Genomic DNA, 16,295 nt, shown 5'->3' with positions numbered 1-16,295 from the left:
TGGTTTTGTAAACATGAAAGGTTGGCCCTCAGAATCAAGTCCTCTGGTGTCTGGTGGGCCCAATGTTCTTCAGTCTGACATTGATTCGGTGTATGTATAGAGAACATTCCCAGCACAAAAATGGCCTAATTCATTTATGAGCTCACTGATGGGATTTTCCTTCAATGGGCAAAGTTTAAAACACTTAGAGGGTGCAGGACGAGGGCAGACTCGCAAAGCTGATTACCATGTCTGCATTACCTTACGGGAGGCCAAGTATATATACAGCCTGCCAGGTAAACTGCCATTACCTTACCGGATGATGAGACGAGAGGAAGCTATAAATCAGGAGCATGGTAAGGGCATGATATTACCTTGATTTTCTCCCCAACAAAAGGAATTTTACATAAATATCTGGGTACAATTGTAATATATCTAATATCTATGCCACTGGCGGACATAAACAGTAAAAGCCCCCTCTGCAAAAACAGTATATGGACCCTTTGCAGCTCAACAGTTCTGCTATGATAGAAGTTCCTTGCTGCTTTCGAAGTTGGAGTGGGTCCCCTTACCTCTTGGGCTGCCCAATTAATATGTCCTCCTCTGATCTCTGCTGTATGTAACATCTATATGGATGCATAGGTATACTCTTAGTCAAGGGCAGATGCACACAACAGAGGACTCCTGGGCAAGAACAATATATGGGCCGATGGTATGTTTGACCCTGTACCTTGTCCACGAATGCAGAAAAAGACTTACGGTAATATAGAATTACGATGAATGCCCTGAAGCTCAGTGAATGCCCACCAGAACCCTTATTGATTTTTATCTCTCATTTATTTAACCCATGAATTACAGTTTTTCTGATTGTGGCCATAATGTAAATACATATATATATATATATATACATATATACACACATATATATATGTGTGTGTGTAGATATATATATATATATATATATATATATATATATATATATATATATACTGTATATATATATATTACAAGTTGGTCTAATCTCTATATACTTTTTTTTTCTTCTAATCATTATTTACTTATTTATTTATTATTGCTATTATTTATTACATTATTTTGATAAGGATTTTTTGTAATAAAAAGTTGTTGTTTTTTTTCCTATTTTTTTTAGATGATTTTGAAATAATCTAAGAAGTTAAATATTTTATATCCTTGAAATATATTTCATTTGTAAATGTTCAAATAGTTAAGTCCTAACTTTAAAAAACTTTAACAAAACTAACAACTATATAAAAAAAGTACCATACAGGCTGGGAAGTGGAGAGGTAAGACGACATGAATGGCAGATACGGGTGTAACAACTGGGTTCATTTTATAGAACAAAAAGTGATCTAGGAGGAGTAATATTAGGGGGTCTCATTGTAACCCTAAGTTATTTCCAATGTGAAAAAATAAATACATTTTATAAAGCTGAATATTGGTTGTAAAAAATGCTCATACATTCAACAGGGTGGTGGTTGACAAGACGCGTAAAGAGACTATAACTGCCTTATTGATTAATATGAGAAAAAAAATTAGCCATTTTTTCGTTGATTCCCAAAAATAACCAAGATACTCTAAAGTAGGTGCTGCCTTGGAAGACGCAAGTCTTAAAAGTGCTATCTAGGGTGGTTATCACTTTTGGATCCTTCAGACTCTGCGGATGGAATAGCACAGTCCACCATTCCGTATCTTTTTTCATGGCATATTGACATACATCGACCAGCAGGTAGACCCTCTTAGTGTTGGGATCTTTCCAAAACTGAACCTTGGCAAAATAGTGAACTTAGTGCCGTAAATGACATAGTTCATTCCTCATCGCTATCTATGACGTCTTGTACCTGTTGTGCCTGATGTAAGAGCTCCATCCGTTCATGTAGGATCTGAGTGTCAAACTCTCGGCTTTGCCGTAGGATCTGTCTTCGAAGCTTTTCCACTGCTGCCCTCAAGTCTTCCCTCTGGGCCTCGTTCAGACATTCGCTGACTCTCCTTCCAGGCTCATGCTGTAGAGCATTATAGAGCGTGGCCTCCAGCTCCTGGATTTTCTAGCGCAAGTCACAACGATCACCAGAAGTTACATGTTCAAGGGATGCAAAATATAGAGAGAGGCGAGTAAGAATACAGCAGTGTAGAACTATCTCATGTATTATATATAGACCATGGATATAAAAACATACACATCTATATTTTAACATCAGAACTAGAGTGCAAAGTTCATTTCGGATACTACCTTAAAGTGTAACTACCCTGTCCGCAAGATTTCATCCTATAAACTATTTATATGTGCATGTAGCTCTTTCAAAGACAAGTTCAGGAATACTTTTAAATAGCCAGTCCGTTCCTCCAAAACTAAAAAAAAAAACAGCATTTAAATTGATATGCAAATGAGGCTGAATAGCTATTTGTAGATCTGAAGCCTCTGTCACTCCGGCTCTATTCCATGCCCAGCGTCGCCCTCCACTTCTTGACTGAAAGGCTCTGTGCTGTGTGACTCCAGGCAAAGGAGCCATCAGTAATGCAGGAAGAAGGGGCGCTGGGTGAGAAATAGAGCTGGAGTGACAGAGGCTTTAGATCTACAAAAAGGCTCCTCATCTTCAATTACATATCAAGACAAAGGCTGCTTTCTCACTCAGGCCTGGGTCACACTTTCTAGTGTGATGTGAGAAACTTGTGCCAGTCTCTCGCATCAATACCCGGCACTCGGGACCGGAGTGTGCGGCTGCATGTATTTCTATGCAGCTGAACGCTCCGATCCAGAGTACTGGCGGCAGTGCCAGGTATTGATGCGCGTTTTTCTCACATCACACTCACAAGTGTGACCCCGGCCTTGTGGAGGAATGCATTGGCCATATAATGGTATTGTTGGACTCGACTTTGAAAGAGCTACATGTGCATATAAATACTTTGGGAAGTAAAGTCTTGCTGATAGATTTTTATAGAGTAACTTTCTAACTGATTTTTCTTATTTAACCCCTTCATGACCCAGCCTATTTTGACCTTAAAGACCTTGCCGTTTTTTGCAATTCTGACCAGTGTCCCTTTATGAGGTAATAACTCAGTAACGCTTCAACGGATCCTAGCGGTTCTGAGATTGTTTTTTCGTGACATATTGGGCTTCATGTTAGTGGTAAATTTAGGTCAATAAATTCTGCGTTTATTTGTGATAAAAACGGAAATTTGGCGAAAATTTCGCAATTTTCACATTTTGAATTTTTATTCTGTTAAACCAGAGAGATATGTGACACAAAATAGTTAATAAATAACATTTCCCACATGTTTACTTTATATCAGCACAATTTTGGAAACAAAATTTTTTTTTGTTAGGAAGTTATAAGGGTTAAAATTTGACCAGCGATTTGTCATTTTTACAACGAAACTTACAAAACCATTTTTTTTAGGGACCACCTCACATTTGAAGTCAGTTTGAGGGGTCTATATGGCTGAAAATACCCAAAAGTGACACCATTCTAAAAACTGCACCCCTCAAGGTACTCAAAACCACATTCAAGAAGTTTATTAACCCTTCAGGTGCTTCACAGCAGCAGAAGCAACATGGAAGGAAAAAATGAACATTTAACTTTTTAGTCGCAAAAATTATCTTTTAGCAACAATTTTTTTATTTTCCCAATGGTAAAAGGAGAAACTGAACCACGAAAGTTGTTGTCCAATTTGTCCTGAGTACGCTGATACCTCATATGTGGGGGTAAACCACTGTTTGGGCGCACGGCAGGGCTTGGAAGGGAAGGAGCGCCATTTGACTCTTTGAATCAAAAATTGGCTGCACTCTTTAGCGGACACCATGTCACGTTTGGAGAGCCCCCGTGTGCCTAAAAATTGGAGCTCCCCCACAAGTGACCCCATTTTGGAAACTAGACGCCCCAAGGAACTTATCTAGATGGATAGTGAGCACTTTGAACCCCCAGGTGCTTCACAAATTGATCCATAAAAATGAAAAAGTACTTTTTTTTCACAAAAAAATTCTTTTAGCCTCAATTTTTTCATTTTCACATGGGCAACAGGATAAAATGGATCCTAAAATGTGTTGGGCAATTTCTCCTGAGTACGCCGATACCTCATATGTGGGGGTAAACCACTGTTTGGGCACATGGTAAGGCTCGGAAGGGAAGGAGCGCCATTTGACTTTTTGAATGAAAAATTATTTCCATCGTTAGCGGACACCATGTCGCGTTTGGAGAGCTCCTGTGTGCCTAAACATTGGCGCTCCCCCACAAGTGACCCCATTTTGGAAACTAGACCCCCCCAAGGAACTTATTTAGATGCCTAGTGAGCACTTTAAACCCTCAGGTGCTTCACAAATTGATCTGTAAAAATGAAAAAGTACTTTTTTTTCACAAAAAAATTCTTTTCGCCTCAATTTTTTCATTTTCACATGGGCAGTAGGATAAAATGGATCATAAAATTTGTTGGGCAATTTCTCCCGAGTACGCCGATACCTCATATGTGGGGGTAAACCACTGTTTGGGCACACGGCAGGGCTCGGAAGGGAAGGCGCGCCATTTGACTTTTTGAATGGAAAATTAGCTCCAATTGTTAGCGGACACCATGTCGCGTTTGGAGAGCCCCTGTGTGCCTATGCATTGGAGCTCCCCCACAAGTGACCCCATTTTGGAAACTAGACCCCCCAAGGAACTTATCTAGATGCATATTGAGCACTTTAAACCCCCAGGTGCTTCACAGAAGTTTATAACGCAGAGCCATAAAAATAAAAAATAATTTTTCTTTCCTCAAAAATGATTTTTTAGCCTGGAATTTCCTATTTTGCCAAGGATAATAGGAGAAATTGGACCCCAAATATTGTTGTCCAGTTTGTCCGGAGTACGCTGATACCCCATATGTGGGGGTAAACCACTGTTTGGGCGCACGGCAGGGCTCGGAAGGGATGGCACGCCATTTGGCTTTTTAAATGGAAAATTAGCTCCAATCAATAGCGGACACCATGTCACGTTTGGAGAGCCCCTGTGTGCCTAAACATTGGAGATCCCCCAGAAATGACCCCATTTTGGAAACTAGACCCCCAAAGGAACTAATCTAGATGTGTGGTGAGGACTTTGAACCCCCAAGTGCTTCACAGAAGTTTATAACGCAGAGCCATGAAAATAAAAAAAAAAATTATTTTCTCAAAAATGATCTTTTAGCCTGCAATTTTTTATTTTACAAAGGGTAACAGGAGAAATTTGACCCCAAAAGTTGTTGTCCAGTTTCTCCTGAGTACGCTGATACCCCATATGTGGGGGTAAACCACTGTTTGGGCACATGCCGGGGCTCGGAAGTGAAGTAGTGACATTTTGAAATGCAGACTTTGATGGAATGCTCTGTGGGCGTCACGTTGCGTTTGCAGAGCCCCTGATGTGGCTTAACAGTAGAAACCCCCCACAAGTGACCCCATTTTGGAAACTAGACCCCGAAAGAAACTTATCTAGATGTGTGGTGAGCACTTTGAACCCCCAAGTGCTTCATAGAAGTTTATAATGCAGAGCCGTGAAAATAATAAATACGTTTTCTTTCCTCAAAAATAATTATTTAGCCCAGAATTTTTTATTTTCCCAAGGGTAACAGGAGAAATTGGATCCCAAAAGTTGTTGTCCAGTTTCTCCTGAGTACGCTGATATCCCATATGTGGGGGTAAACCACTGTTTGGGCACATGCCGGGGCTCGGAAGTGAAGTAGTGACATTTTGAAATGCAGACTTTGATGGAATGCTCTGTGGGCGTCACGTTGCGTTTGCAGAGCCCCTGATGTGGCTAAACAGTAGAAACCCCCCACAAGTGACCCCATTTTGGAAACTAGACCCCGAAAGGAACTTATCTAGATGTGTGGTGAGCACTTTGAACCCCCAAGTGCTTCATAGAAGTTTATAATGCAGAGCCGTGAAAATAATAAATACGTTTTCTTTCCTCAAAAATAATTATTTAGCCCAGAATTTTTTATTTTCCCAAGGGTTACAGGAGAAATTGGACCCCAAAAGTTGTTGTCCAGTTTCTCCTGAGTACGCTGATACCCCATGTGTGGGGGTAAACCACTGTTTGGGCACACGTCGGGGCTCAGAAGGGAAGTAGTGACTTTTGAAATGCAGACTTTGATGGAATGGTCTGCGGGCGCCACATTGCGTTTGCAGAGCCCCTGGTGTGCCTAAACAGTAGAAACCCCCCACAAGTGACCACATTTTAGAAACTAGACCCCCCAAGGAACTTATCTAGATATGTGGTGAGCACTTTGAACCCCCAAGTGCTTCACAGACGTTTACAACGCAGAGCCGTGAAAATAAAAAATCATTTTTCTTTCCTCAAAAATGATGTTTTAGCAAGCATTTCTTTATTTTCACAAGGGTAACAGGAGAAGTTGGACCCCAGTAATTGTTGCGCAGTTTGTCCTGAGTATGCTGGTACCCCATATGTGGGGGTAAACCACTGTTTGGGTGCACGTCGGGGCTCGGAAGTGAGGGAGCACCATTTGACTTTTTGAATACAAGATTGGCTGGAATCAATGGTGGCGCCATGTTGCGTTTGGAGACCCCCTGATGTGCCTAAACAGTGGAAAACCCTCAATTCTGACGCCAACACACCCCTAACCCTTATCCCAACTGTAGCCGTAACCCTAATCACAACCCTAACCCCAACACACCCGTAACCCCAACACACCCCTAACCCTAACCACAACCCTAATTCCAACCCAACCCTAGCCCTAAGGCTATGTGCCCACGTTGCGGATTCGTATGAGATTTTTCAGCACCATTTTTGAAAAATCCGCGGGTAAAAGGCACTGCGTTTTACCTGCGGATTTACCGCGGATTGCCAGTGTTTTTTGTCCGGATTTCACCTGCGGATTCCTATTGAGGAACAGGTGTAAAACGCTGCGGAATCCGCACAATGAATTGACATGCTGCGGAAAATACAACGCAGCATTCCCGTGCGGTATTTTCCGCACCATGGGCACAGCGGATTTGGATTTCCATATGTTTACATGGTACTGTAAACCTGATGGAACACTGCTGCGGATCCGCAGCCAAATCCGCACCGTGTGCACATAGCCTAATTCTAAAGGTATGTGCACACGCTGCGGAAAACGCTGCGGATCCGCAGCAGTTTCCCATGAGTTTACAGTTCAATGCAAACCTATGGAAAACAAAAATCGCTGTACACATGCTGCAGAAAAACTGCACGGAAACACAGCGGTTTACATTCCGCAGCATGTCACTTCTTTCTGCGGATTCCGCAGCGGTTTTACAACTGCTCAAATAGAAAATCGCTGTTGTAAAACCGCATTGAAATGCGCAGAAAAAACATGGTAAATCCGCCATAAATCCGCAGCGGTTTAGCACTGCGGATTTATCAAATTCGCAGCGGAAAAATCCGCAGAGGACCAGAATATGTGTGCACATTCCTAACCCTACCCCTAACCCTACCCCTACCCCTAACCCTACTTCTTACCCCAACCTTAGTGGAAAAAAAAAAATAAATTATTATTTTTATTGTCCCTACCTATGGGGGTGACAAGGGGGGGGGGTCATTTACTTTTTTTTTTTAATTTTGATCACTGAGATATAACCTATCTCAGTGATCAAAATTCACTCTGGAACGAATCTGCCGGCCGGCAGATTCGGCGGGCGCACTGCACATGCGCCCGCCATTTTGGAAGATGGCGGCGCCCAGGAAAGAAGACGGACGGTCTCCGGGAGGCCAGGTAAGTATAAGGGGGGGGAGATCAGGGCACGGGGGGGGGGGCGTCGGAGCACGGGGGGTGTGGATCGGAACACGGGGGGGGTGGATTGGAGCACGGAGTGGGGGATCGCTGTGCGGGCGGGTGGATCGGAGCACGGGGGGGGGATCGCTGTGCGGGGGGGAGGGATCGCTGTGCGGGAGGTGGGATCGGAGTGCGGGGGGGTTTGTTTGGAGCACGGGGGGTGTGATTGGAGCACGGGGGGAGCGGGCAGGAGGACGGGGGAGCGGAGCACAGGACCGAGGAGAGCGGACCACAGATCGGGGGGCTGGGGGGGGCGATCGGAGGGGTGGGGTGGGTGCACATTAGTGTGTCCAGCCATGGCCGATGATATTGCAGCATCGGCCATGGCTGGATTGTAATATTTCACCATTTTTTTTAGGTGAAATATTACAAATCGCTCTGATTGGCAGTTTCACTTTCAACAGCCAATCAGAGCGATCGTAGCCACGAGGGGGTGAAGCCACCCCCCCTGGGCTAAACTACCACTCCCCCTGTCCCTGCAGATCGGGTGAAATGGGAGTTAACCCTTTCACCCAGCCTGCAGGGACGCGATCTTTCCATGACGCATATGCTGCGTCATGGGTCGGAATGGCACCGACTTTCATGACGCAGCGTATGCGTCAAAGGTCGGGAAGGGGTTAATAAGTACTTTTATTGCATGCAAATGGTAGCGGTATGAGTCCTGATATCCCTACCGATCATGCAATAGACCCCGCGAAGTTCACAGCTTGGTAGACAGGAGCGCACATAGACCAGAGCACAGATTCAATGGAAACTATAGGCTAGAAGCCTAGGCTTTCTATTCAATCCTAGCTCTGGTCTGTGAGTACTCCTGTCTGCATTTTCGGGGTGGTCTGTTGTTGAGTGTCTCAGGAACCGAACCTCTACCGATCTACAGGCAATTCAAATGCTGGGTAAATATGGAAAATTTATAAGAAAGTTTCATTACTCTTTAAAAAAGGTTCTCCTAGAATAATCTGGAAGTGATAGTGTTAATAGGGCATCACACTGACCCTACAATGTCCAACTGTGTTCTGAATTAGAAAACCACATCCAATGATCAAGGTAGGACAGCCCTGTGTATCGCCAGTCACTGTTACTTTTTCCTTGCGAAGTCCCCAAATGTCCAAAACGAATCATTCCCCGACCACGTAATGGGGTTCATACTTAACGCCTACCATGTGTGCTTGATCAAGTGCTTGCTTCCGGTAATCAAGTTCTTCTTCTAAGTAGCCCTTCTGTTTGCTGAACAATTCCTAAAAAAAAAAATTACAAAAAGTGATAAGGATTGGCAAGAGAAAAGTGAAGCAACTCAAGGAGCTCTAAGAAAAGATATGAAGAGCTCTTCAAACTTGACAGAACATCTGCCAAAAGCTGTAATGGAAGCTGTAGAAGATGGGCATTTTCAAAGAATGACTGATGAATGAGTTTGCAAATCTAAAGCCTTATTCACTGGTCAGTTTTTTTTCCACACGCAAGAAAAATTGACCAAGTTTCATCAGTGATGTCAGTCAGAATTTCATCAGAGTTTCGTTCGAGTTCCATCAGTTTTTCTAGTATGTGAAATAAAAAAAAAATGTTTCTCCAACTCTATATATGACACAGTGAAAAACAGACTACACGTGGATGTCATCCATGCTTTTTACATAGACCCATAGACTTGCATTGCCGTTTTTTGGGCTAAGTTCACATATTCAGTATTTGATCAGTATTTTACCTCAGTATTTGTAGCCAAAACCAGGAGTGGAACAATTAGAGGAAAAGTATAATAGAATCACGTCACCACTTCTCTATTTTTCACCCAATCCTAGTTTTGGCTTACTAACACTGAGGTAAAAAACTCACCAAATACTGAACACGTGAATGTGGCTTTGATCAGACAGTCAGATCAATATCGGACATGTTTCTGTAATTTTGAGCGAATTGCTCGGTCTGCAAAAAATCATGGACATGTGAACAGCTCCATTCACTATTACAGGTGTGAGGTGCTAGCCGTGAAAAACACGGATATTACTTGTGCGCAAAAAATTGACATGTGAATGAGCCTTAAAGGGGATTTCCAACGCACAAAAGTTGCTTTTAATCAGTCGATATTCAAATAATAATCATTTCCACAATTTGATGTGATTAAATAAAATGTTCCTGTGCTGCGATAATCTTATAACACTGCCCTTTCTGTGTAATGGCTGTGTCTAACCGTACAGGAACATGATCTGATCGTACCACGGCTCATGGAAAGGGGAGGAAGCAAAAGAGTATACAGACAGGACAGCACAGGATCACAGCTGATTCTCTTTCTGAGGTAAAACATTTCACTGACTGTTATTAAGCAATGATTTACTTTAAAGAAATAATTATTTGCGATCCCCTGCTGTAATGTCTGTATACTCCCCCTCTCATCCTGCCTAGGAGATGTGGTATAATCGGACCATGTTCCTGCACGGTCGGACACGGCCGTTACACGGTACACAGCAGGGACACATTTATAAGATTATCTCAGCACAGGAACATTTTTTTTAAACACATCAAATTGTGGAAATTATTATTATTCCAAGATCTATTGATTAACATCAACTTTTGTTCACTGGAAAAATCCTTTTGGCCGGGATCACATATACTCGAGATACGGCCGAGTCTCGCAGGTGAAAACCCAGCTCTGGCGCCGGCACTCCGGAGCGGAGCGTGCAGCTCCATGTATTGCTGTGCGGCGCCAGAGCTGGGTTTTCACCTGCGAGACTCGGCCGTATCTCGCGTATGTGTGATCCCAGCCTTAAGTGTGTGTGCCTATGTCGGTTATACAGCACTAGCCGTTGACCATCACGATATTCAGCCTGCCTGTGAAGTGTTATCTATTAAAGGCAGGTAAGGAGTTGCATGGCTTCTCAGGAAGCAACATCGACTCCAAGATGCAACAACATGATCCAAATGCTGTACCTGGAATCACATACATAAACCAACCAAAAATCCCCCAAAAATTCCACCTGAACGATGTAAGCAATGGATGCCTCATAGACTGAGAGTGGAGGAGAATGGAAAAAGTTTGGGTGATTTAAAATATTTTACGAAATCTCCACTTACTCGTAATCTTACCTTCTCATTTTCGAGATCTATCATCTTCTGAGTCAGGGCAGCCTCTGTCACCTCAATCTGTTTTAACCACTGCAACCAAAGACAAATATAACATCCGACCAATAACTAAAACCAGACTTTGATTCCTTGAGAATTGCATCTTTTTTTTACCAGGTGGCGATAAAATAGGTTATTACCCCGGTCCATCATTGGCTTTGCACTTGTTTTTTTTTTTTTGTTTTTTTTTTATGTCTTACTTGTTTTGCGCCTTTTTTTTTGTTTACTCCCAATTAATGACTTTATTACTTTTGTGTCCTTTTGGAAGTCCGTTTTATATGCGCTCTCCTGTTTTTTACTTTGGATTTTCCACTTTTTGCATTGAGTATAATAATTCCAGATATTTTTGCCTGATTCAATTGTGACTTTTTTTTAAAAAGTTGCAAAATTCGGCTCAACTCTATTCCAGTCCCTCAGTGTGGTCTTCTGCACATCAGACATAGTGGTACATCTTTAGCGACATTTTGAAAACATAAAACTGTTTGTTCAAGAAGGCATAAAAATAGTCGGTGACGGGAAAAAATAAACTCATGACCATGTGCACAATTTTGATGAATTTGCAACTAAAAAAAGGTCAGTGAATATCACAAGAGAACAAAAATAAAATTGATTTAAAAAAATAATAAATTATGAGTTGGGGATAATATGTCAGTATACAATCTTAATGTTTGAGGAGACAAGACGGTCAAGACCTGGACGTATATAATGACATTACCTATAATTGGGGCACTGACAGGGAGAAATGTGACTCGTGGCAAAATATTTTGCTTCCACCTCATTGAACAAGTTAAAAAATAGCCGTGCTGTCATTTATTAGGTAGACATGATTCAGTTACAGGGTCTATTCATACGGGGCCCGATTCATCCAAGCTTTTAGCACAAAAAAAATTACGTAAAAGCTTTGAAAAGTAGCAAAATTTTGTAGCAACTCGGAGTTGCGCTAAATTTTGCATTTTCCGGTGTTTTAATGCTAGTTTCTCACGCTATGTCAAAATGAGAGGACCTGGAGCAGGGATGTGGCATTATCGTAATGAATTGGCGTTTCCTAATTCAGAAATCCTACTCCAGTATTTCACGCTCGGAGGCGCATGCCACTCATCAGATACTGCAGGTTCAATAAGAGGAGTGTGAGAAAATCGCCGGTGTTAATGAATCGGTATAATGAGTTTGATAAATACAGATTGTTTACTGAGACAATTAGGCTGATACATCAAAACTGGCGCAGCCCAATCTCACCCTACCTCACTCTTGACAGAGTACATTAATTCGGCATTACTTCTAAGTGGCGTGCACCTCTGTGATGCAGAAAACACAGTCACATTTGATGAAATCGACAGGAGAGATGGTCAAATCCCGTTTCGCCCCAGTTACTCCCTAGCTCTTCTCATTGTGACAGGACTAATCTGAAGGAAAAAATGGAATATTGACATAACTACCAACCATAAGGAGGCAGAAATGTCGCTCTTTTGGCCTTTATCATGTGAATGACACCCTGAGAACACATTTGCTAAAGGCATCTGGGGCATTTCAGAGGAACACTGCAACACCTAAGTTGTGTGCTAAGCACAATGCCTTCTCTGTCCTTGAAGAAACCTTTTGAGTCAAAGGTATGTGCACACAATATCTTTTAGACATCAACGTACCCGTTGAGATTTTGAAACAGAAGGAAAATGTTGGCGGTCTTTTCCCTTAAGTGTCTTTTTTGTACATATTTTCTGACGTCTTTGACGCCAGTGGGTTTTTTATTATTCAAATTGTATGTAATATTAGCGAATGGCTCGAATAATGCCACCACAACAGTGGTCAGGTCACTTCTTTTAACCACTTGCTGACTTTGGAAGATGTTCAAAAAGTCTAAACATATAGTTACATAGTTATTAAGGTTGAAGGAAGACTATAAGTCCATCTAGTGCAACCCATAGCCTAACCTAACATGCCCTAACATGTTGATCCAGAGGAAGGCAAAAAAAAAACCATGTGGCAAATAGTAAGCTCCACATTGTGGAAAAAAATTCCTTCCCAACTCCACATACGGAAATCAGACTAGTTCCTTGGATCAACGCCCTATTAAGGAATCTAGTGTATATACCCTGTAACATTATACTTTTCCAGAAATGTATCCAATCCCCTCTTAAATTTAAGTAATGAATCACTCATTACAACATCATATGGCAGAGAGTTCCATAGTCTCACTGCTCTTACAGTAAAGAATCCGCGTTATTATGCTTAAACCTTTTTTCCTCCAGACGTAGAGGATGCCCCCTTGTCCCTGTTTCAGGTCTATGATTAAAAAGATCATCAGAAAGGTCTTTGTACTGTCCCCTCATATATTTATACATTAAAATAAGATCACCCCTTAGTCTTTGTTTTTCCAAACTAAATAGCCCCAAGTGTAATAACCTATCTTGGTATTGCAGACCCCCCAGTCCTCTAATAATCTTGGTTGCTCTTCTCTGCACCCGCTCCAGTTCAGCTATGTCTTTCTTATACACCGGAGACCAGAACTGTGCACAGTATTCTAAGTGTGGTCGAACTAGTGACTTGTATAGAGGTAAAATGATGTTCTCTTCATGAGCATCTATGCCTCTTTTAATGCATCCCATTATTTTATTTGCCTTTGCAGCAGCTGCCTGACACTGGCCACTGAATATGAGTTTGTCATCCACCCATACACCCAGGTCTTTTTCATTGACGGTTTTGCCCAGAGTTTTAGAATTAAGCACATAGTTATACATCTTATTACTTCTACCCAAGTGCATGATCTTACATGTATCCCCATTAAAGCTCATTTGCCATTTATCAGCCCAAGCTTCTAGTTTACATAAATCATCCTGTAATATAAAATTGTCCTCCTCTGTATTGATTACCCTGCAGAGTTTAGTGTCATCTGCAAATATTAAAATTCTACTCTGAATGCCCCCTACAAGGTCATTAATAAATATGATAAAAAGAACTCGTTTTGACATTGCTGTGTAGATGTTATTTCTTTTGTGCTTTTCTTTAGTGCTTTTTTTCAGATGGATTCCAGATGGAATTTGCTTGAAAAAGACTTTGTGTGCACATGTCCTAAAAGTAGTCTCTTCAGATCTATTCCCGCCCACAATATTACCGTTACTGACCCCGTCATTGTAATATTGGATCTGCTCCTGTTAAATTATGGGGCTCCTTGGGTTAGATTTTTCTTGTGTTTCTCTTGCCATTTCCACTTGCCTTCTTCACTAATTGCTTCTTCTCATGAATCTTTACTACCATTTTAAAGTCACCTTCGTGAATGATATTGTGGACAACCATAGGCTATATGGACAGGGAACATTGTATTGGGAAATCCCACTTTAAGAAGTTTAATTCTCTTGGCTAAATCCTGATTTATGTTACATTTAATATCATCACCAATATCTTAACATTCGCAAGAGAAGCTACTTAGTCCAATTATATGCAACCAGGAGACAAAACACTGGGGGAGAAGAAGCTCCAGAAATTGTCCCACCAGCTCTGTCAATACTAATTTCTAATTAGTGGTTGCAGCAGATTGATAGAAGCTCCATTATGTTTTGAGAACAAGCCTCGGAGTGGGATTATGAATGACAAGACTTGTACATCTTCACATGGAAGGGACTAGATACGGGAACAAACTTTGATATGGACAATCTCTTTGTAATTATTTCACGTAATTTATGTTTTGCTGCAATGATGATTTTTGGTGGACAATCCAATAAACCACTACATTTTTTATAAGAAATATCATGACATTTCCTTTAAAGTATTGCATCTGGTAAGAAGTCCTAAATAAATAAATATACAAAATTTCAGGAGTCGAGGGCAGCTTCCATCGAGCCGCCACCTTCCAAATGGAAGCAGAAGAGAAAAGATTGTACGGTGAGGGCTGGGTACCTTTTCACAGAGGGACAAAACAGTTCCCGCCTGGATTACTGCAACCTGCTCTTCATTCCGCAGATTCTGTCGAAAAAAAAAGTTCAATATTACATATACTTTACCCTACATCATGAGAGGTCATCATCTCAGAGCAGAAGACCTCGATATGCATACTTTTTTAATTTTTAGAAAATCACCAAACAGTATGTTACCCTCCACCACTGTTTTGCAGGATATCCTCCACCACTGTTTTGCAGGATATAGACTAGTTAGTGCTATGTAAACGAGTGACCGAAAGGGAAGATTGCACTTGTCTGATCTGTCAAAAAGTATGTTGTATGGCAAGAACAGCTGAGCAGATTAATATAAAAGTTTGTGGATAAAGGTTCGGGATAATTAATAAATTATTAATTAAAATTCCTGTTTTGTTTTTTTTTTTTTGCTTAGGAGTCCAGTGGGTGGTCCTAAGAAATGATTGGCGATGAGCATATCGATTCGCAGTGCCTTGGTCCAGCTGTCGAACTGGAGCCTTTCTTACTGAGTTCTACTAGTTCAAATTCATGGTGCCTCTTCTGATTTGTAGGTCCAGCATGAAGTCATTGTTGCATTGTGACCTAGGCATTATGTAGTACCAGGTCTACTAATCAGACGTGGCTTCAGGGATTCTGGCAGATAGGAGGCACTTTATTGGGCTCCGTCCGACAGCCATAAACTACTGATGTGGCCACTGGACTAGGGTTCCGTGAATCGATTTGCTCAAGTCTATTGACAGTATCTCTGTAAACAAGCTGTCAATCACTGATTAGCACCACCCACTGGACTCCTATACCCAGGATGAGCAGAGATTTCAATTAATAAGTTGCTACTTATACTAAACCTTTTCCCCAAACACTATCAATCTGCTCGGTTCATCTTGCTCTATAACATAAATCAGTAGATTGGACTGCACTTCCTTTAGGTGATACAATCCAGATGAGCAACAGCTGCAGGCTTATGCGGAAGGGACTGTATTGAGCAGACAACAGATGGCACAGTGTTAACTGTTTCCATGTGTGTAGCTCATCTCTAGACTGTATGATATGACCTCTCAGTTTTCTTTGTATCAGTTGTTCCCTGTATTCCCCATGTTATGATAATGAAGGTAATGGTTGCTGTACCTAACAAATTAAACAGCTCTTTATTTTCCCAAAATGTGTTGATGATGCTGTTGTAAGCATAAATTAGCAATATGAACCATCCTTAAAGGGTTTTTCTGCCCTTACCTACCCACAGGCGCAGTTTGTTTAAAAAGACTCTACTCACCCTCCCTGGGTCCAAAAACAAAACATCCTTTACTCATCTTCCTCTGGTCCAGGGCTGAATCTCTACCACTGCTCCTGATATCTGTGATTGTCTTTGTGCTGATGTCACGTCGAGTGCGCTTAGGCCAATTAGTGAGCTCAGCGGCTCTGCCGGAGTAGACAGTATCAGTTGATTAGAGCTGCTGAGATCACTGACTGGTTGCAGCATTGGTGACGTAACCATGAGTAGTGCTAGATCCGTGACAGATTATTAAACTA

General features: G+C 41.7%; 1 protein-coding gene across 8 annotated transcripts in view; it reads right to left on the bottom strand.

Moving 5' to 3' along the window:
* Window positions 1-16,295, bottom strand: part of JAKMIP1 (janus kinase and microtubule interacting protein 1) — a 211,713-nt gene that overhangs the window by 28,892 nt on the left and 166,526 nt on the right. For all 8 annotated transcript variants that reach the window (XR_011317025.1, XR_011317024.1, XM_069744820.1 and 5 more), the window contains exons 16-19: window positions 14,755-14,820; window positions 10,828-10,896; window positions 8,916-8,993; window positions 1,839-2,042 (exon numbers count right to left, since the gene is read on the bottom strand). Coding sequence is in view for 6 of the 8 variants with exons in the window: in XM_069744820.1 (XP_069600921.1) it covers window positions 1,839-2,042; window positions 8,916-8,993; window positions 10,828-10,896; window positions 14,755-14,820 (417 nt within the window). In the remaining 2 variants the exon portion in view is untranslated. The remainder of the gene's footprint in view (window positions 1-1,838; window positions 2,043-8,915; window positions 8,994-10,827; window positions 10,897-14,754; window positions 14,821-16,295) is intronic.

Source organism: Ranitomeya imitator, chromosome 1 (genome assembly GCF_032444005.1).
Source record: "Ranitomeya imitator isolate aRanImi1 chromosome 1, aRanImi1.pri, whole genome shotgun sequence".
NCBI lineage: Eukaryota > Metazoa > Chordata > Amphibia > Anura > Dendrobatidae > Ranitomeya > Ranitomeya imitator.
Note: the sequence above shows the minus strand (reverse complement) of the source record. Positions and strands in the feature narration are given on the sequence as shown.